Source organism: Panthera leo, chromosome D3 (genome assembly GCF_018350215.1).
Source record: "Panthera leo isolate Ple1 chromosome D3, P.leo_Ple1_pat1.1, whole genome shotgun sequence".
NCBI classification, from domain to species: Eukaryota; Metazoa; Chordata; class Mammalia; order Carnivora; family Felidae; genus Panthera; species Panthera leo.
The window spans coordinates 88,560,664-88,583,418 of NC_056690.1; the positions used below are offsets into that span (position 1 = coordinate 88,560,664).

A 22,755-nucleotide genomic window follows, 5' to 3' on the forward strand; every position below is an offset into this window, starting at 1 on the left:
AATGGTGTAATGTGGGGGCATAGAAGGATCTGTGATTTCAAAGCATTTAAAAAGATTTTCCTATTCTAAAAGAAGAACATATTCCATAAAATTTTCGAGATCAAATTTTAGAGAAGTAAGCCTCAATTCTAAAAGACATCCTATATAGCCTAACAGGTAGAAAGAGTTGATATAAAGTGAGCACTTATGTTAAGTCAGGTGTTTTTTTTTTTTATCACTCTAATAGAAGAAAACATTTTTCTTAACTCAAGTTAGGAAATTATTATACATTTTTATATATCTTTATATCAAAAGTTACAAGTAGCAAGCATATGACACAAAGAAATGGAAGTGTAACAGCAGTATTCAAGAATGCATGCTTTTTACAATGTGTCTAACAAAAAGGATATTTTTCCAACTCAAATATTCAGTACTGACATGCAGGATAGTTTCTCACACTGCCAATTCAGTCATATTGCTAAGTGCTTCATCAAAAAACATTTCTATTGAAGGGTACGAATGGTAAAATACCTGATTTCAAAAACGATTTCTGAAACTTAGTGTCTTCCTTCGATATAGAACAAAAAGGAAGTTGGGGGAATTTGGGAAAGAACAACAACAAAAAAATGAGATGTTTCTTATTGCAGTGTAGTTATTTTTGCTCAAGACTTTCGGCTGCGTTTAATCATAATCCAACAATAGATGGTTATAGTCCATAAAACCTCTAGCTGGTGTGTCCATGGTCCATATTTTCACTTCTTAACTGTAGCATGTTCAAAATCCCTCAGGAGCGCACTATTCTCAAGCAGTCTATCTAATGAAAACAACGTACATGTAACACAAAGTTCATCCACAATCGTATTTTTCACGTATCACACAACGTACAATCATATAACGAGGACATAAAACAACATGGAAACAAAGTGAAACTAACAGTAAAAATAAAAATCGGGATGGTCTTAATCAGGAACTAATTTCTTCTTCAAGTTTCCAGTAAATCCCAAAATGTGTTTAAAACCTAAGGAGCACTTGGTGGCCAGCAACCAAATTACGAAATGAACATATCATTGTGCAGCGGGGATGTCTTGCTGAAGGAATAACAAATGTCTGCAATTCTTAAGATTGGATAAAGGCAGTGGAAATGAATTTAGAAATATGTCCACTTTTCACAATTCACTATAGAATTTTCTTTTCACAGTCCCCATCTTTGTATAAATAGTTCTTCTCTGAAAATAAAACACAGTTAAAACATTTTCTCCCAATGAAAAATGCATACAAATACATCAATTTATCAAGGTAATATAGAGCATGGAAGTGCATTCACCTAATTCAAGAATAGTTGATAGGCTTGAAGTGTTTTGAAGAGTTTAGCTGTCAAGCAAATTTAATTGGAGACAGATTAGTCTAATACAGATATAGATTAGCGAGTGCTAAAAGTAAAGCTGCTATGATATTTGATCACAAAATAGATGTACACGTAGACCACTGGTATTAATGGAACATTTTACACTGTCAAGCATTCAAATTTTATATCATAAAATTTGACTTCATAGATTTTGACGTAACATGCTACATTTAATTTGGATGAGATAAGCTATGTATTCATGCAAAAATAAGAGTGCACAAATCGCATAAGTACCACCAAATACTTAGCGTAGGAGACTGAGTAGAATATTGCCAAAGGAAATCAATCAGGAAATTACCAACTTTATATACTGACTTCGGTTATATTGAGCCAATCCTCAAGTATTTTTATTATGAAAAACTCGCATTTCTTCTGCTCTTTTTAAAGAGAGTTGACTAAGTTTCGGATTTTAACTTTAAACCATGTAAAATTTCACTTCCTGATTTCACATCATTTTAATAACACTGTCGTACAATGCTTGATGGTAAGCAGGTGAACACTGTTTTGAAAGATATGTCTACGGCAAATCATCATTCCATCAGCATTGAACCCATTATATTTCTGATTACGAAATATTACGAAACATGTACCTCAAGAAATTATGAATAAAGAGCACATTCCTTAAAATATCAACAAGACTACTGCAACAAAACAAAACAAAACAAAACAGAATACAACAAGGTGGGAGAAGGAACCAAGGACATTCGCTTACCTTGAATTTTCTTTTTAGACCCTAGTTGTGTTGTATTCAGATTCATGTTTGCTTAGAGACCCAATGAGGCAGAACCTGGAATGTTATGGCTATTTCATTCAACAAAGTAATATTTGCACAAAAAATAAATATTCATACAAATACTTACTTAAAAGCATTCCTAAAAATTCTTAAAACTGTGGAAATAGGGTTTTTTTTTCCATCAGCATGCAAAAATACTAAATCAACTAAAAATATTTTAGGTTTTAAGATGCATTAATGAATTAAAAAAGTATGTACATTCATAAAACCAACTCAATGCTAGTAAACATGCAAAATAAAACATATATAATTTGGATTAGGGGACTTAAAATCGATTTTTTTTTCTAAATTAAATTTTCTTTCCTCAAAAGTTTTACTAATTTTATGGCTAATAATTCGATACAGATAATAGTATCTTTCTGTTAAAAGGAACATGAACTAAATGTTGCTACTATTTTTCTCTACATTTAAATAGAAATATTTTGTAGTTTAGCACACCATACTATTATATGCAATTTGTAACATAAGTATTATGTGATCTGTAGAAAAAAAGGATTTCCGTAATTTCACTGTCATACAAAAAATAGAATACATTATATTGCAAAATATGCTATTTTTAATTAAAATTATTCAACAAGATGGGTTAACCATCTTGGTAAGGCAGTTACTTCCAAATATCATTTTATATCTGAAAATATATTGAAAGTTGACGAAAGCGGTATTTATGACCATGTGGATGCAAATTAGCAAGTCGTATTTATGATAGAAATTAAAACCCTAATCTGTGTAGAAGTGAATGTCATGTACGCGTGGGAATAACTGAACTACCTTTGGTCTGTGTGTGCTCACACACAAACACATGTGTACATAAACAGGGTTCAGGAAGCCTATGGATGACACGGGAAAGGAAAAGGAGAGGAAAAAACTCGAGATCCTATGGTTTGAATCATTAACAAAAAAAGAAAGTGAAAAATGCAGATCGACTAGAACACAATATTCTTGGAGGCATTTTGGTCCTCAGGTTATAGTCGTCATCAAAAAATCTACTGATACTGACCGCTGCACGGCTTTGTCGTGTCGGGACAGCCTGTGACTCGTCGTGGGCACCTCCTCAATCTCGTCGATGTCACAGGCGTCTGCGGCATCCTGCGAGTAGCTGTGTTTCATGACGAGGATATTTCTTCTGTTCATGGGCGGGATGAGGGGTTTGATGGGCTGTGGGGGCATCTCCGTCAAGACAGAAGCATCTCTTGTGCTGAGGTTACTGCGGCTGCCCTTCGTACTGGACACGTGGGACCCACAGTGGTGGTCGTGAACACACTTGGAAGAGGATCTCCGCAGTTTGTGGTAGTTTTCAAAGTCCTCTGCCACATCTGTAAAGTCAGCTGTAGCTCCTGTCCCTCTGAGAGTGCATAACTCATAATGGGGAGGTTCAAACACCTCCTGGAAAACTGTCTGGTCAAAGTCCGATTTCCTTTGCACATATTTTTTACGAGGCTGTTTGATCTGCACAATGACAGAAATGATAATAAGGATGATCACAATGCAGGAAGTCACTCCAATGACAGTCCCACTGGTGTTGGTGAGCTGGTCCAGCAGGCTGGCTTTCCTCTTCTCTACAGGTTGAGGAGAGTGAAAACAACAAACAAAACAAGAAACAATCCACCGCGTATTAATATGGTAGTCAAGGCGCATAGGGAGAACTTTAATAAGACGTACGCTCAGCATGGGACTCTTACAGGCTTCGAGTGACAAAAACAAGTCTTTAGAAATAAACAAAACCTTTCGCTTTTCACAGGGGCCCTATCGTCCGGCCTTAGAGACAGCCCTCCCACTGCCCGGCACCCCTACTTGAAACATAAATATATGCGTGGAGAAGGTCTTACAAGACCTTCAGCATGACATTTGGGAACGGATTAGTAATGTTAAAAACGGTAAATCATTTTCCTTCTCATAGGTGTAAGGAAACATCCCAAACTCCACTAGTGGGAACACAGACTTACCTATATGGTTTCGAATTTATTCCTGACATGGATAATTGAACTCAAAATAACAACAATATTCTGATATCAAAAGGTAATTCAATTTCATGACAGAACTTTCTGGAATGGTGGCATGATGTCTTCCATGGGCCTCTTCCCCAGTGAAACAACCATAACTGGTAAAAGTGATTTAAATAAATAAATATAATATATGTGCATATATATTTTTTTTCTGGAAATTATCTGGAAATGTATCTGGAAATACTATATATATGTGTGTGTGTGTGTGTGTGTGTGTGTGTGTGTGTGTGTGTGTGTGTATAGTTTCTGGAAATTATCTTAATGGAAAGAGCAAATGGAAGTACATTTATTCAAGAAAAGTTACTAAATTTCGTTAAGAACAGTGAGAGTCTGGCCTTTGAACCCATTTCTCCCAACCCCACCCCAATTCACCATGATGGACACTTAGGGAGGTTTCAGACAACAGCACAGAGTTTCCTCCTCCTAAGCCTTCCCTCCTACAGCTGCAGTGTCTCCCCAGGAGGAGCAAACCTCTAGCATTTCTCACCAGCCCCCTGAATCCCTAGTGCAGGTACTCTATCCTAGGCAGGAGATGCTGAGTTATCAAGGGCTTTTCCTCCTCTCAGCCCCCACTGGTAAGATAGAAGCTCTACAGCAGGGCAGCAGGCTGGGAATGCTTGTCTCTGAGCACACTTGCCCAAGCTCACTCGCAGAGTCTGTCCGTCTGCCTGGAGGGGCAAGCTGATAAGCCAGAGGTTACCACCCTCGGGCAGTACGCTATTCATAAAGTAGGGGTGTCACTCCAAGACAAGTAGGTCACGGCCCCTGCCTCCCTCCATCACTCAGAGCAGTAATGCAGACGTTTCGCCCACGAAGAGAGGTAAGTCAAGAACAGAGAGCACCAGAGCTTTCCCCAAAGAATGTTACGTTGTTTGGAACAGTGTGGAGAAGTTCAAGCCTAGGGATCTCCAAAACAACAGACGTTTTCTGGTAAGCGATTAAGAGGAGACGATCAAGCTCTTCAGTAGCAACTAGCCAGACCTGAGAACAGGTAGCAGTTTAACGTAAAATGTCCGGAAAATAACTAGTAATTTAGAATAAATCATAAAGGCTGAACTCAAAGACTAACCCCACAACACAATGGAATTGAATTGGGTCAGACCTTGGAACAATTTATACTCCTGGGAACTGTCCAAAACAACAGAGCAATCATTTGGCACTTGGTGGAGACTAACAGCTGGGTGTGATACCAACAAAGACACATAAATAGCACAGGCAAAAGATGGTCAGAGAGCGCCTCACTAAATCAGGACCATCTGAGACCACGGCATGGTCTCCGTGGAGGAACGTCAGGACAGACGTCACTGAAACAGGCCAGCCTGGTCTGTGCTCACAAACAAGTCAAGGAGAAAACAGAAGTAGCAATAGGCCCCGGGGAGGGAGGAATCAGTATCCAGAATTGCTACAGCACATTATTTAGCATGAAGTTTTCTTTTTTTATCTTCTTTTCTTTTTTTTAATGTTTATTCATTTTTGAGAGACAGAGACAGAGCATGAGCAGGGGAGAGGCAGAGAGAGAGGGAGACAGAATCCAAAGCAGCCTCCTGGCTCTGAGCGGTCAGCACACAGCCTGACACGGGGCTCGAACCCACTAACTGTGAGATCATGACCTGAGCCGAAGTCGGATGCTTAGCTGACTGAGCCACCCAGGCGCCCTTAACACGAAGTTTTCAACAAAATATCACAAGGCATGCAAAGAAACTGGAAAATGCAATTCATACAGGGGGGTTAAAAAGCCTTAGAGAGGGCCAAACAGCAGACTAGGAAGACAACAAGACAGTGATTGCAAAGCGGTTGTTATAAAATATGTTCAAGGAACTAAAGGAAACGATGGTTAAAGAGGGTAAAGGAAAATATGAGGAGAAACCCTCATTGTATGCAGAATAGCAATGAAGAAACAGAAATTATGAGGGGCACCTGGGTGGCTCAGTCGGTTGAGCGTCCGACTTCAGCTCAGGTCATGATCTTTGTGAGTTCGAGCCCTGCATTGGGCTCTGTGCTGACAGCTCAGAGCTCAGAGCCTGGAACCTGCTTCGGATTCTATGTCTACCTCTCTCTCTGCCCTCCCCTGCTCACTCTCTGTCTCTCCCTCTTTCAAAAATAAATAGACATTAAAAAACTTAAAAAAAAAAAAAAAGAAACAAATTCTAAAAAAGAAAAAAGTGAAAAATCTAGAGTTGAGCGGCATGGTCACAGAAATAAAAACTGCATTTGAGTGACTCAGCAGTACATTTCAGCTGGACTAGGAAAAGAACAGCAAATTTGCAGATAGGTGAAGGAACGTTATGCAATCTGAAGAAGACTAAGAAAAAAGGATCCAGGAAAGTGGGCAGAGCCTCAGAAAAATAAGACAAGCCATCAATGGCGCCAACATCATGGGATGGGAGTAAAGAAGGAGAGAAAGAAAGTGCAGGACAATAATCACACACATAAAGGGTGAGGACTTCCCAAATTTGATGAACAATCTAAAATCCAAGGATTTCAACAAATTCCAAGTAAGATAAATGAATTGAGACCCACACTCTGACATATGAGATTAAAGATGTTGAAACAGAAAATCTTGAAAGCAGCAAGGGGGAAATAACTCATCACACAGAAAGGACTCCCAATCAGATTAACAGGTGATTTATCGTCAGAAATCTTGGAGGCCAGAAAGCAGAGGGTCGACAAATTTAAAACTCTGCAGGCAAAAAACAAAACAAAACAAAAACTGTTGATCGAAATCTAATATCCAGCGTGACGAACTTTCAAAAATGGAGATCAAATAGACATCTCCAGGTAAACAGAAATAAACATAATTTAATGCTGAAAGAATTTACGGCAGTAAAGGAAATATTAAAGGAAATTCTTGGGATCGAAACCAAGCAACTCCAGACAGTCATTCAAACGCACGTGAGAAAAGTAAGTACAAAGTGAATTAAAGGGGCAAATAAACATTGCCGATAAAGGCGATCATATACGTAACTACCAAGGACAGTATAGTTGAATATATATTCTGCATTCTTCCCTGAACTTTTTAAAAGAGTAATATCATATGCATAAAATTGTACTATTGGGCCTTTAACTTGTAATATATTTGGTATTAATAGTACAAGTGAGTTTAGTAGGAGCAAAACTGTCTTGGAATAAGGAAGTGTCATCAGATGGTAATGTGAATTCACAAAAAACAAAGGAAAGAATGAGAAGTGGTAAGGAGGAAAGGGTTATATAATGAATTATGTGAATACATACTTGCTCTAAAATTATATAAAGTAACAACAGTGATGTATTCTTTGATTTGTAATGTACATAAAAGTAATATGTACAATTGTAATAGGTAAGAAGGAAGAGAGAACAGACCTACATAAACAATGTCATTGGGATTAAATTAGTATAAACCTGCAATATATTTTGGGAAATTAGGCTATATGTTATAACCCCTAAAATAACCACTAAGAAAATAACTCCAAAAATACATTAAAAATCACTAAAGGAATTCAAATGCTACACTGGAATATTTTCACTCGATGCAGAAGACAGCAATAAAGAAGAAAAGAGGGATAAAAAAACATGGGACACAGAGGGGAAAAGAAAGTACAATGGCCGATGTAAATCCAACTATATATCAATACCAGCATTGAAATATGAAGGGATTAAACAATCCAATGAAAAGGCAAATGTTTTCAGAGTGGATCAAAAAAATGAGATGCAACTATATCCTGTCTATAGAAGGCATACTTTACACCCAAAGATATAGATGGACTAAAGGTCAATGGATGGAAAAAGATTGCAATACAAACCGTATTTATAAGAAATCTAGAGTGGATGTGCTAACATTAGACAAAATACTTTAAAGCAAAAAGTTATTAAAAATAAGAAGATCATTTGATAAAAGGGTCAATCCATCAGGAAAGCACAATAATTTCAAACCTGTACAGACCCAACAACTAAACTCAAAAATACATAAAATGAAATCTTACAGAAGTGAAGAAAGAAGCAGTTCAACCATAATCATCAGAGGATTTTTTAAAAGTAGATAAAACATGGTAGGAAATAAAAACAGAAATGGAAGACAAACAGTGCTATCAACCTACATCTATCGCACAGTTCACCTAACAATGGCAAAATGCATTCTTTTCCAGGGCACAGCGAATTACTTAGAACATACTGTAGGTTAGTACATGAAACTAACTCCAATAAATTACAGGCATACCTCATTTTATCGCACTTCATCTTGTCCTTCACAGACACGTGTTTTTTTTAAAAATTGGAGGTCTGTGGCAACCCTGCATCGAGCAAGTCTATCAGCACAATTTTTCCAACAGCATTGGCTCACTTCTTTTCTCCATGTCACATTTTGATAGTGCTCGCAACGTTCCAAAGTTTTTCATTATTATTACATTTATTATGGTAACCTGTTACCAGAGATTTGGACTCGCTGAAAGGATTGATGACGGCCAGCACTTTTTAGCAATAAAGCACTTTTTAAAAAATTTTTTAATGTTTACTTATTTTTGAAAGAGAGACACAGCAGGAGTGGGGACAGAGAGAGCAAGGGAGAGAGCGAGGGAGACACAGAATCTGAAGCAGGCTTCAGGCTCCGAGCTGCCAGCACAGAGCCTGACACAGGGCTCGAACCCACAACCCATGAGATCATGACCTGAGCTGAAGTTAGACGCTTAACTGACTGAGCCACCCAGGCGCCCCAAGAAATAAAGTATTTTTTTTAAATTAAGGTATGCACATTGTTTCTACAGACATATTGCTATCGCACACTTACTAGACTACAGAATAGTGCAAACAACTTTTATGTGCACTAGGAAACCAAAATATTCGTTTGGCTCACTTTATTGTGGTGGTCTGGAACTGAACCCACAGTGTCTCTGAGGTGAGCCAGTAACAACAATCAAACCTGTAAAGGTGTGATCCCCTCTCAAAAAAGAATGAATCAGAAATCAAAATAGTGGTTCCGCCACCTGGAGAAGAGAAACCTGAAAGCTCATAATGCATATCTGTTCACATTCTCTTCTGTCCACTCTCATGTGAAATAGTCCCTATACATGTGGGAACCAATCCCGTTAGACAAATAAAGCTTAGGACTACCAGTCATTAACAGTGCCGATTTAAGATTCTACTGCACAAATTACGTAATTTCCTATCTATCCATTCAGAAGTGGCTCCTTGAATAATCACCTACTCCTATCCTCAAAATAATTGAGAGGCTGGGCCTTTCTCACTACGTCAACCAGGGCTAGGGTGGCGATGCCTGTCTGCTTCTGTCCACAGAAGATGGTTTAATAGACAACACTGGACTTTGAACATGAAAGAGTTCATTGCCTGTTCCTTTTTCTTTGCCAATCAGGTAATATTGAATGTGAGTAAAAGAATATACCTGGCATTTTCAGGTAAAACACATAACATTCATAGCCAAGCCGAGGATTGCTATCCAAGTAAACAGACCTTTGTGTACAGGCTAGAGAAGGGAGCAGGGGCGCTGGAAGGTATTTTCATGGGAAAGGAAGAAAAGCATTCGGGGAGCAAAATTGGAAGTCGAGCTAAGTGGCTGGGAGTACCTGAAAGCACAAATGTTCCTTGAACGCACTTGACCTCTAGAATGTGTGCTTACTATCCGATGAAGACATTGCAATAAGGGAGAGTTGCAGGCAGAGATGAAGGGCACCAGGTCTGATAGGAAAAACACACTGCACTAGACACACTAAACACACTGCACTGCACTAAACACACCGCACTGCACTAAACACACTGCACTGCATTTCCTCTCCATGGCTCTGCAAGCTCTCATAAAATGTCTTTAATGAGCATCCCAGTGTTAAGGATACTCTACTATGCATCAACGAATGAGGAAACCTCTGGTGAAAGCAAAGACTAGGGTTTACAAATGAAATACCAAATACACACGAAGCTTGAGACAGTTCATAGACAGTCCATTTTTAAGTCTGATACATCCAAGCACTGTAATAAACTTCTTCCCACTCTACAGGCAGAGGAATTTTGCAAATTTTAAGAACCGGTCTTTACCTTTACAATGATTTTCGTCCCAAGGATACACACAGTTCTGGAGTCCATTGCAGACCAGTGTATTGTTAATACACATGTTGCTATGGCAGAAGAATGTATTGCCTTCACAGGGAGCTAAAAATAAGAAGAAGAAAAAAAAGCAAAGAAAAAAGTCATAACGGTGATTCAGTAGTAAATCACTCTGATTGCAAATCGAAAAACAAAAAGATGAGAATGATAATTTGCCATCAAATTGAGATAAACGATCCGACATTCCATTCTCAGGGGTTGCTACTGTGGTAATTATTTCCCATGTTGTGAACAGAGCTGGCCCTTCTCTAGATGTGCTTAGCTTACAAAACTAGCACAGGAGGGTTTCCATGATAACAATGAAGTACATTATCTATATGGGTACGTTCTTTTTTTTTTGTTTTTGACTTGCTGCATTCATGTAACGAAAATTAAGTGCCCACTACATGCATAACGTTATGCTTTACACTGGAATTCTGTATGTACAAATTTAGTTGTATTATGCAAAAAGTCTTAATTTAAGTAATTAATATTGAAATAATTTTGTAAAGCATATGTTTACAAAACACGAACGAAGAAAGCAGACATTAAGCAAATCTCTCTTGCATTATTTCAACAAATGAACAAAACAAAAAATGTCATGGAAATTCAGAACAAGAGAAAATTAATCCTGAACAACATAAAAATATATATTATTCCCATCAACATGATTGATGAAATTAACCTACTTTCATGTATTTCACACATTCTAGTAACATTATGTTACAATGGTCCATGATCGCCAGATACAATGCGCATTTAGGGTGCTGGGAGATAAAGGAAGGATGCCCAGAAGGTATACAATACAAAGATAGGAGAAATAGTACAAGTTTAATGTAGCAACGTATAATGTTAGATAGGACTTCCATATTAGGAAAATACATTCCTTTTTTTTATCAGAGTAATAGGATGTTTAGAAAAATCAGTCTCTAGGGGCACTTGGGTGGCTCAGTTGGTTGGGCGACCGACTTCGGCTCAGGTCATGATCTCGCGGTTTGTGAGTTCGAGCCCCGTGTGGGGCTCTGTGATGACAGCTCAGAGCCTGGAGCCTACTTCGGATTCTGTGTCTCCCCCTCTCTCTACCCCTCCCCTGCTCACACTCTGTGTCTCTCTGTCTCTCAATAATAAATAAACGTTAAAAAATTTAAAAAAAAGGAAAAATCAGTCTCTAGAGTAATACTGAATTAGGGATTATAGTTCACAGACCGTGCTTTTAACTTCACAATGATCCCACATATCTTATAAAACGTAATTTCTGTGTTTCGTGTTTTTGTTCAGTAATTGTTCTAAGATCCTTTTAAGGATGAGTATCCTAGAAAAGCATATTAGATACAAAACACATAATTTACAGTGGTTAGAAAATCGGTCAATAAAGATTTACTAATGATCAGTATTGTCTAAATACCACAGTCATGTTGTAATGATTTTCACACCTTCAAGACTATATATCAACAGGTATTTTAGAAAGTTACCTTTTTTAGGTACATTTGCTATATTAACCACAAGTGTCACACAAATAATTTGCATAAGGCAACTTGGTGTATTTTAACACTCTTAGAGAAATCCTAACCCAAAAAACAATACAAAACAAAACAAAATGAAACCAAACAAACAAACAAAACACACTCAAGTCTTGAAAATCAGAAACATGGTAAAGATGTAGCTAACTCAAGCAAAGGGATTCCTTCTGGCTCTCCACACCCTTCCCCCTATCCCGCTTCCAGAAGACTAGTTCCTTCTTTCCTCGGCTAGAGTTTGAGTTTATGGTCTTAAAGTCTGGCAAAAGATTTAAAAAAAAATGCAAGAGTCATTTTCGGGGAAAAAACACATTAAAAGGTAGAAAATATGCAGTAGTCATTTTGAAAAGGAAGTATCACGCTTAACGTGGGCTAGTGCCTTGTTAAACATCATATAAGCCTGTTATAATATAAACTTTAATGATCTGATACATTATCGCAAAAATCTGCTCTTTAGTATGGAGCTAAATTTAAATTTCTGTAGTCAACCGTAATGGCTCTTGCAGAACAGATACGGTCTGTTAAGCAGATAATGAATGTTGTCAAACTGTGCACACAGAACGAAAAGGAGTTTTCTGCGAGTGGAGTGGTTGCAAAATGTTTTAGTAAAAAACCATGAGAAATACACACGTCCTAAGAGACTCTGGTGGTACTGAAAACAGAGTTATCAGGGCACCTGGGTGGCTCAGTCGGTTAAGCATCCAGCTCTTGATTTTGGCTCAGTCATGATCTCACAGTTCTTCGTGAGTTGGGAGCCCTCATGTCAGGCTCTGAGCTGACAGTGCAGATTCTCTCTCCCTCTCTCTCTGCCCCTCCCCTACTCTCAAAGTAAATAAATAAACTTAAAAAATGAAAATACGCTTATCCGCCGAGTGAAGAAAACCTTTAAGAGAGCATAAATACTTACTTCCCTTCCAGGATGAGTTGGAAAAATTACTACAGTTACTATTAAGTAGGATGCATTAGATTTTACAATTTTAAGTATGTGAATAAAAATGACTCTGCGTTCTGTAATTGAACAAAGTACAATAGAATACTCGTAAGAACACCAAACTGTGAATTCCAAATGCTCCAAATGCAGTTGTGTTTGTAGTTCTGCTGCTTCTTGGTTGTGAACATCTCTTATAAACTACAAATCCAGGGGTGCCTGGGTGGCTCAGTCGGTTAAGCGACCGACTTCGGCTCAGGTCATGATCTCATGGTTCCTGAGCTCGAGCCCCGCATCGGGCACTGTGCTGACCGCTCGGAGCCTGGAGCCTGCTTCGGATTCTGTGTCTCCCTCTCTCTCTGCCCCTCCCCCGCTCATGCTCTGTCTCTCTCTGTCTCAAGAATAAATAAACACTAAATAAAAAGTTAAAAAAAAACCCAAAAAACTACAAATCCATGTGCCTGTATCAGTTATGATTAAATACTGGCGATTTCACTGGTAACGGGATAGGTAATCCAGGACGGCCAATAAATCACATTCCTGACACACTTCTTTTCATCCAATGATCAGGCAAATGTGCCAGTTAACTGGGATCGTCTTGCTTTTTAAATTTTCTATTATTGCAGGTACTAGACTATCTTTTCTCTTACTTTTGCCAGTATTTACAGAATTGCTATGCAAACAAGAAAGATAAAAAAAGCAAATCTTGCAGCGGCTACGAAACAAATGTGTAACAACTTACAGTCCCTGAACAAAAATAAATGTTGTTTCATAGACAACACCAAAAATACAACATAGTGGCTTCTGAGTGTTCTCGTTATCGTACGTCTGAGTATTTCTCTCCTGTAAATGCAGATCTGCGGGGTGCCCGGGTGGCTCAGTCGGTTAAGCGTCTGACTCCTGATTTCAGCTCAGGTCACGATCTTACAGTTTGTGAGTTCGAGCCCCAAGTCGGGCTCCACGCTGCCAGCACAGAGCCTGCTTGGGATTCTCTCTCTCCCTCTCGGGGCCTCCCCCTTTCTCAAAATAAATAAACAAACTTAAAAAAAAATAAATGCAGGTATGCAATGGTTCACCAAAGATTCTTACTTCTATCTCCTGTTGAAAAGATAAAATGGCAACTTCCTGCCTCCCAAAGCAAGCTATGTTCTTGTGTTTTCAAGGATGTCTGGACACACTCTGGATACCGACCTTATTTCCCATGACCCTCAGCACACTCCCGTTATCTGTGGCTCAGTGGCCAAACACGGTTCCTTCTCTCTCTCTCTCTCTCTCTCTCTCTCTCTGCCCTGGAATATCATTTCTCCATTCTGTTATCCAAATCATATCTGCACTGTATTATCTGTACAGTTTTGAAATACTATTCCAAGCTACCGAGAAAATTATCTTTTTCTTAAATCCTATTATACTTACAATTTTAAACAGAGCTTGGCGGTTAGCATATGCTTATCATCTTTCCCACATGTTCTTTGAGACGAAGGGCAATGCCTTCAAAAATTTTTCATTTTTAAGCTTTCATACGGTTTAAGGTTCCTAGGCTTATGGTAAATATTCAACAGAGAGGTTTACTTGATTAATATTACCGAGCAAAAGGTTAAGTCCAGCCAGGGTGCTGGCTGAGTATCCCAGGAAGCGGAAGACTCCAACAGGTGTGCTGAGTGGTGGAGAGCTAACCTCCATGCCATGAATGGTCTTCAAGGGTGGTCCGATTTGCGATATTCTCAGAGACTACAGCTCAGCGTCCTCTCCTTGGCTCGCTCACCATTGCTGACCCAGACACATCCTCCCAGTTGGCGGAGGACTGGTTCTGCTTAGAACTTCAGTATACGTTGCCAAAAGCTCTTGCCTCTTAAATACCAGCTTCCTTATTTCCTAAAATTATCTGGAAGAAGCTCAAGTGAAGGGTGGGATTCGCGCCCAAAAACGCGGCAGCTGAGGAAACAATCCTTACGGTTCGGAGTACCTACGCGCCCAGTTCCCATGATCAAAAGAGTCCACTTCTTTCTGGAAGGAGGTTTTCTGTTGTCAGCGGAAGAGTAAATACAGCTTCGCGTTGGCTTTTAGAAAAGACACAGGAGGAACTATTTTCGTGGCTTTTTGTCTCCGAACTGCTTTTAAAGTGTACTTAGATACGATGACCGCGGCTCTTTCAATCTCGCTTCAGTGGAAGGGTTTATGGAACCTCATCATTTCATTACCCAGATGCAACGCTAAGTATTTCATTTTAAGAAAAGAAAAAAGACAGAAACTGAGAGTAGTGGAATATTCTAGTCGGCCAACAGAATGTCATGTGTGCAAGCACAGCGTTGCTCCTGATTTCAATCATTCAGGTAACACAGAATGGATAGTCTGACACTGAAAAATGGGTCTTGCCTCACTGTTCCCGCCTCCCTCCTGCACCAATACAGACGCTTTCGGGCAACCAGTCTTTTTTTGTTGGTTGGTCTGTTTGCCTATGTAGGAGACTGCACGTTAGGATGAAGCTTCGCCTGTGTTCTGCAGACATTTCACCACGGGATGGAAGGATCCCGACAACGCTACTGTGGGCAGAGCTGGGTCTCGGCTGCAAGGAGTGATAATCCCTGAGGATGGGCCCAGTTGTCACATCTGTAAAACGGGGATAAGGATAACACTTACCTAAGCGATTTAAGTACGCACAGAACTTCGGATAGTGCCAGCCTATGGACACAGGCGTTAGAACTGTGCGTGGAAGCTGCTCCGGGAGGGGAGCATCGCACAGGAGCCGTGGATTCACAATGTCTGAGACTGAAACCCAGGTCCACCACTTCCAGGTTGTGTGACCTTGAGCGAACGTGCCTCAAGATCCCCGAGTTTCAGTAACATCTATACAGGGGGCGAATCTTAACTACCACACACAGCTGTGAAAATTAAATGTGATCGAGCTTTAAAACCCGTAACCACTGTCGTCCGAGGCACAGTAAGCACACATTAGCTCTTCTTGAATTACGGTAATAATTCGCCAAAATTAAATCAACCAATAAAACATACGATGTTAAGGAGACACAGAATAGACCAGTTCAGTGGCCTAATATTACACATTTCCTAATTTGTGAAGTGAGGACGGTCGTTCACAGAGAGCTCGTCAACACCAAATGAGAATGCAGGCTGGAAAGAATGGAGCAGAGGTTTCACACATAACAGCGTGCAATCAATACAGTCTAAAAAGAGGAGTTCTACACAGAGGTGTTTACCTTCTTGTGTAACAAAAAAGCATAGCTGTTCTTTAGCTAATACAATGTTGTAAGAGAAATAATATAATGAAATGGGTTGTAGCTCAGAGCTCTATAAGCTATTACATGCAGGGGTGACATTTAAAATATGTAACAATCAGTTCTTCATGGGACCCGACCAGGCAGATCCAATGGACACTGACCGCCACAGCTGGGTGCACAGCCTCAGCAACAGCCCAGTTCATTCCCACTCATAAGAGACTGGGGAATAAAGTAATGCGCCACGAAACATCACTTCCTCAAAAACGACTGGGGACATTTATCTTCGTAAATTTCCCTAGCATATCGTTCTCCAGGCTGTTATCTTCTACAACCTCCATCATTCATTTACAAACATCCCGTCCCGAGTGCTCAGCGGACAACCCCCGTCTATAAGTAAAAAGTGGTTTCAAGTTGCTTCTAATATTACGTGAAGTAACGTAAGGGTAGGTAATGCAAATAATGAACCTCACAACCTGTAGAAATGAAGGCGTTTATCCCTCTCTCTCTCTCTCTCTCTCTCTCTCTCTCTCTCTCAAGCAATCATAGGAATTCCGTAATGTATTTAAATGTGAAAAGAGTCACTAATACACCACAAATCTGAAGCTCCAAGCTCTTTGACTCTATGTGACTCTAGTATTTACCTATAAAAAGGAAAAAAAAAAGTAAGTCTATATACTGTCTCCACTTTTTATAGGCAACTACGCAAGAAAGACAACTTTTTTTTTCTTTTTCAGTTTATTTATTTATTTTGAGAGTGCAAGCACAGGAAAGGAAGGAAGAGAGGGAGAGAGAGAGAATCCCAAGCAGGTTTTGCAGTCTCAGTGCAGGGCCCAATGTGGGGCTTGAACTCATGAAACCGTGAGATCATGTCCTGAGTGGAAATGCAGAGTCGGACGCTCAACCAACTGAGCCACCCAGGCTCCCCAATTTTTTTTTTACGTTTGTAAGACACTTTTCTAAGATATGTTCAGGACATTCCTGAAACTGAGCCTTGCTAAGTTATTTAAAGATCTCGGGAAGTATATCCCTTTGCTATACCCATGCCCAGTGTAAAATATCACTCAAGTTTTTAACTCTAAAAAAGAAACAGAAGACGGATTGTTTGCTCGCTAACTTCAATAAAAGGCAGATTTTAACAAGTGTTTGTACTACTTTCCAGGAAGAAGGTTTAGATGTGTGTTATGATATTCCTTGATTCGCAGGAAAACAAGACCATGAGGATAAGATGCATTTTCTAATTCCAAATTGTAAAGAGAGCTATTCAGACGCCATCTTGGAAGGCAAGAAAAGCGAGTGTGCAGAACAGATCGTGGTGTTTTGGTCCCACTATAAAATCAAGGCGTATTCTTTTGAAGTCTCTAGTGATCTTATAAACTGAGGTTTGGACATAAGTGACAAGAGTGTCCTGCAACTGAGTGACACGATTTTCAGGACAGAGAAACATGACGCACAGATGCAGGTTTCGAGAATATCTACGGGTACCTTAAATCCAGGCTTAAAATTTCAATTTAAAATACCGTAAGTGAACATTTATCCAAACATCTCATGATAAATTCTTTGGAAACACAAATTTTAATGCAACAATTTGCTCTAGCGGGAAGAAATGTATTGTGGATTAGTAAGTAAGATGAACTATGGAGCACTTCCTTCCATACACCGGCTGTTGGTGGACCCTTGTTCACAGAGCTCTTGTGCCACGAAGCCCGTTTAACTTTGTTTAGTCCAGATGACTCCAATGTCATTAGTTTACCACTCGATACACAAACCAGAACAAAAGAAAAAGCAAAATCTTGAGAAGTCTTGCCCCAGTGTTCAAAAATTATGGTGACAGATCTCTTATTTCTGAAGGGAACAGAGAATGAGATGAGAAATTACTAAGGTATAAAGTTGGGTGAGAAATGAGGACACAGATCACTGTAAATTATAAAGCCTCACGCACAAAGAGACATGTGGAAAATTTGACTGGAAATAAGCCAAAATGGTGACAATGACTATTTGTAGGATATTCACAAGTTACATTTAGCTTTTATTATAAATAATATGTAGATATATAAATGTATATATACAAATATATATTTAGCTTTTATTGTAAATAATATGTAGAAATGTATATGTACACACACACATATATATAGTAATTGGTAAAAATCTTTTAACTTTTCATGAAAAAAATAAAATAGTATTCTTAAAAATCTATTTTGTCTTTCATATTTTAACTAGTAACATAGTAGTTTTCACATAACATCTATAACTTACTATATATTTAAAGCTAATGACTGAACTTAGTATTTCACTGAATTCACTCCCTTCTTTTGGGTTGTTTTGAAATCCTCACATGTTCCCATTCTCACCACTAGGTGGCGAGCATGCACCAGATTTCCTGAAATAGCATTTGACTCTATTCTGATGTTGAAAATCCTACATGCGTCTGAGACATTTATACCTATACGTTGCTGATCTGTAAGAAATAAAAACTTCAGTAGAGACCACAAAAATAATTTTGAACATATCTGAATTAGGTAAGGGATGACGAGAGAAAGAAGAGCAGTCACAACACCAAGTGTAAAGAAAACTGCATTTAAAATTTTAATAAAGAATCATAAAACATATTGGCTGTAATGTTAAAAGTCTATTCACGAACGTGTGATCATTTTTCAGTATTGTGTCACATGTTTATAAATTTTGTTCCCTTTTTGTAATTAATTTTTTTAGCTTATAATAACTTTTGTTAATGCCAAAGTCACTAAAATTCCTTCTCACTTATTAGTGTTATGTCTCCTTAACTGCTTTCCTTTTTATTATTATTTATTATTATTATTTATTATCATTATTATTTTCTTTTTTTTATCTGTCTTTAAATTCCAGTACAGTTAACATACAGTGTTATATTAGCTTCAGGTGTACAATATAATGATTCAACAATGCTGTACATTACTCAGTGCTCATCATGAGAAGTGTCCTTTTAATCCCCTTTCCTGATTTCAGCCCATCCCCACCTATTTCAAATCTCCCCTCTGGTAAGCATCAGTTTGCTGTCTGCAGTTAAGAATCTGTTTCTTGGTTTGTCTCTTCTTTTCTTTATTCATTCGTTTTGGTTTTAAATCCCACACATGAGTGAAAACACACGGTATTTGTCTTTCTCTGATTTGCCCATTTCACTTAGCATAATATTCTCTAGATCCAACCATGTCATTGCAAATAGAAAGATTTAATTCTTTTTTATGGCTGAGTAATATTCCATTGTATATATACATACCACCATCCATTCATCCATTGATGGACCCTTGGGCTGCTTCCATATCTTGGCTATTGTAAATAATGCTGCAATATGCATAGGGGTACACGTATCTTTTCAAACTAGTGTTTTGTCTGATTGTATTCTTTTTCAATTCAGAAACCCACTAAATGCTACCCTCAGGAAATATTGAAACGAAACGGAAAATAAAACCTGGCAGATGTCTCTCTGACACACTGATATTTCACATCCTTGTGCTTTGTGGCTAATGAAACGATCAATGGTAGGTGAGTTCAAAGCCAAAGAACATGCTACTCCATCAAGAAAATTTGGAAATGGAAGTGATGCTTGATCCTACTTTTCTTTTAATAATAATATCAGCTAAATAACAGCTCAAATGCTCCCTCGTGTCTCCCAGCACCTGACCCAAATCTCATTCTCTCCATCCACATTCTCCGGCTTCTTGCCTCTCTCAGATTCTTCGGATTTGTTTAATGTGAGGTTTGTCAAAAGTTCACCGCCTCTGTGGGTGCTGCCACACGCATGCACACACACACACGCTCACACGCCCACATCACCGAGTCTTCTACCTCTGCTCACTTTTCTTTCCCATCCCTTCTCCAGTCTGAAGTTGGGATGGAAATGGTTGCAGGAATGTGTCGAGCAGCAGCAGGATGAGGAGACAGCTTAGAGTACATTGACACGTCCTTGCTTCATTTGTAGAATTCAACTTTTATCAGCCTTGAAGACATTGATTTATCAAAACTTCCTGATAGTCTGGATGCTCTAGAGCCTACCACTTTGCCTGAGAGATGGAAATAAAGCTTATGTTTATCATAAATATGGAAATGTGATACATATCTGCATTAAATATTTAAGTAATGAATTTATGCTAAAGAGCAAAATCTAGTGCACTTGGAAACGCAATTACTTTTATTCACTAATAATTTTAATTGATCTAGATGACAGAGACGATTTTCCCTCTGCCTCTCAGAACCCTGCAGTCAGGTCTCCAGGGTAATCATGAGAGGCCCCCCTTCTCTTCTCTATCCCAGGGGATCCTGGGAAGCCTGCAAAACCTCTGACACTCTATTTTCTCCTGGGCTTACCCTTCCAGCTCTGACTCCCATCTGAAGTCCAGATGTATACCATACCAGCAAATCCCGACATAACTTCTTCTTGGGATTCTAAGTACCATCTTAAGTGAAACATGGCTAGATGATACGGAAACAATTGTGACCTTACTCCTCTTTAACTACCCCTTCCCCACATCATTCTTCCACTCGCACACTTTCCTGATATTAATAAGGGCCATGAGTTATTAACATTAAGGCTGCTAAGGCTGAAGGGTTAGGGTCTTTCTTGAGTCTTTTCTCTTTCAACACCCATGTCCAAAGAGCCTTTAGTTGTGTCAGCCTTATCTATCTATCTATCTATCTATCTATCTATCTATCTATCTATACATCTATTTATCTATTATTATCTATCTATCCATTATCTATCTATCTATCTATCTATCTATCTATCTATCTCTTATCTATCTATCCATATATTATCTATCTATCTATCTATTATCTATCGATCTATTATCTATTATCTATTATCTATTATCTATCATCTATCTATCTATCTCTTATCTCTCTACCCATCTACTATCTAGCTATCTAGCTAGCTATCATCTATTATCTATCCATCTATTATCTATCATCTATCTATCTATCTATCTATCTATCTATCTACCATCTATTTATCTGCCGAGTTCTTGTTGCCATCTCCATTGGTACAAGTGGCTCATGGCCATTTTTCAACACCTGGTTTTCTATATCAGATCCATGGACAGAGCAGCCAAGGGAAATTTGGTCATTTAAAAGTATAAGTCAAACCATTGCTCACCCCTGTTTAAAACACTCCAAAACCTTCCTTTAACAGAGTGAATGCCAAACTCCTCAATACCCCCTGTGCTCATCCAACATCTCAACTCAGCTACCTCTTGAACTCCAATGTCACCCACCATAACCATGGCGCAATGAGATCCACACCCTTCTCCATCATGTTCGTCTAATTTGTTGTTTTTCCAAATACTTATTAGGACTTTAATTTATCTTCTTAAATTCACTTCTCTGTACATCATTTGTCTCCTCTTATAAAAATGTAAGGCAAAGGAGTTGTCTTGCTCACTGCTGTATAACTTGGGCTTTGAATAACAAACACATGCCATTTTGGAGGTGCTTAATAAATACCTACCAACTCACAGATATCAGAACAAAACTTTTTCAACAGTAAGATAGACATGGAGTGCCATCTTGCCATTCTATTCTGACAACGATTTTATTTTATTTTTTGAGGTTTTACGAAGTTTCTATTTTTTCATTTCCTTTTTTTATTTTTTAATGCAATTTATTGTCACATTGATTTCCATACGACACCCAGTGCTCACCCCCACAAGTGCCCTCCTCAATGCACATCACCCACTTTCTCCTCTCCCCCACCCACCATCAACCCTCAGTTTGTTCTCAGTACTTAAGAGTCTTTTATGGTTTGCCTCCCTTTCTCTCTGTAACATTTTTTTCCCACTTCCCTTCCCCCCTGGTCTTCTGTTAAGTTTCTCAAGATCCACATATGAGTGAAAACATATGGTATCTGTCTTTCTCTGTCTGACTTATTTCACTTAGCATAATACCCTCCAGTTCCATCCATGTTGCTGCAAATGACCAGATTTCAATTTCTAAGAAATAACTAAACTTTTTTAATGAATTTAATGGAAGAAAATAGCTAACATGTCAGAGATATCAATTATGAGTAAGCATCTGAGTAGGAATTCAAAGCCTTCAAAAACTGGATTGAAAAGTGTCTAGCTTGTTACGTTTGAATCAAGATATTCTAATTCCAGAAAAATATAATGTAAAAAAATAAATATATTTGGCCATCCAAATTGTCCCCAAAACAAATGTTTTGTTTTTCCCCAAATAAATGGAAAAATTTCCCCTGCCACCATATTTTAAACTTAAAATGCCCTTTAGGCTATGCAATTAGAGAAAATGACATTTTATTTGAAAAATGCTGACCAGATTTCAGGCCAGAAATAGATTTGTGCCTCTTCTCTTCATCTCCTTTATCATCTTCATATATTTTTTTTGAAAGATCAATATCTGCCTCCAAAACTCTATGTTCCAATGTGACTTAGTTATCTGTCAAAAGATCTCGAATTATTAAGATGAATTTTAATCTCTTCTTTAAATACAAGAAAATCTATTCACAAATTTCAATTTAATCCCACTCACATTTATTAGATTCCCCCAATCTTTCTGCTAGAATTGCATATTGCTACTGTCCCAAAAAGACAGCATATTAAAAAAAAAGAAAAAGCATCTTCATGAGAAAATTATATTCCATAGATAGAGATCATTTCTTTCCTCACATAGGACATGAGACACATCGTGATCTTGTCCATTCTATTTGATCCCAAGAATGAACATATATTTGTATACTATAATTATGTCTGCCTTGGGTCAGCTACATGATGATTTATTCATCGTCCCTAATTAGATAGGTCTACAATTACCATAAGGGGGATATTGCATTTCCTTGGGGTCTGT

At 38.4% G+C, this 22,755-nt stretch overlaps 1 protein-coding gene across 2 annotated transcripts in view; it reads right to left on the reverse strand.

The window, feature by feature from the left end:
- Positions 1 to 2,096: 2,096 nt before the first annotated feature.
- Positions 2,097 to 22,755, reverse strand: part of NETO1 (neuropilin and tolloid like 1) — a 109,280-nt gene continuing 88,621 nt past the window's right edge. For both annotated transcript variants that reach the window (XM_042910587.1, XM_042910586.1), the window contains 3 exons: positions 10,199 to 10,312; positions 3,175 to 3,733; positions 2,097 to 2,171 (listed from right to left, as the gene is read on the reverse strand). In XM_042910587.1, the coding sequence (XP_042766521.1) occupies positions 2,111 to 2,171; positions 3,175 to 3,733; positions 10,199 to 10,312 (734 nt within the window). In that variant the 3' untranslated portion in view covers positions 2,097 to 2,110. The remainder of the gene's footprint in view (positions 2,172 to 3,174; positions 3,734 to 10,198; positions 10,313 to 22,755) is intronic.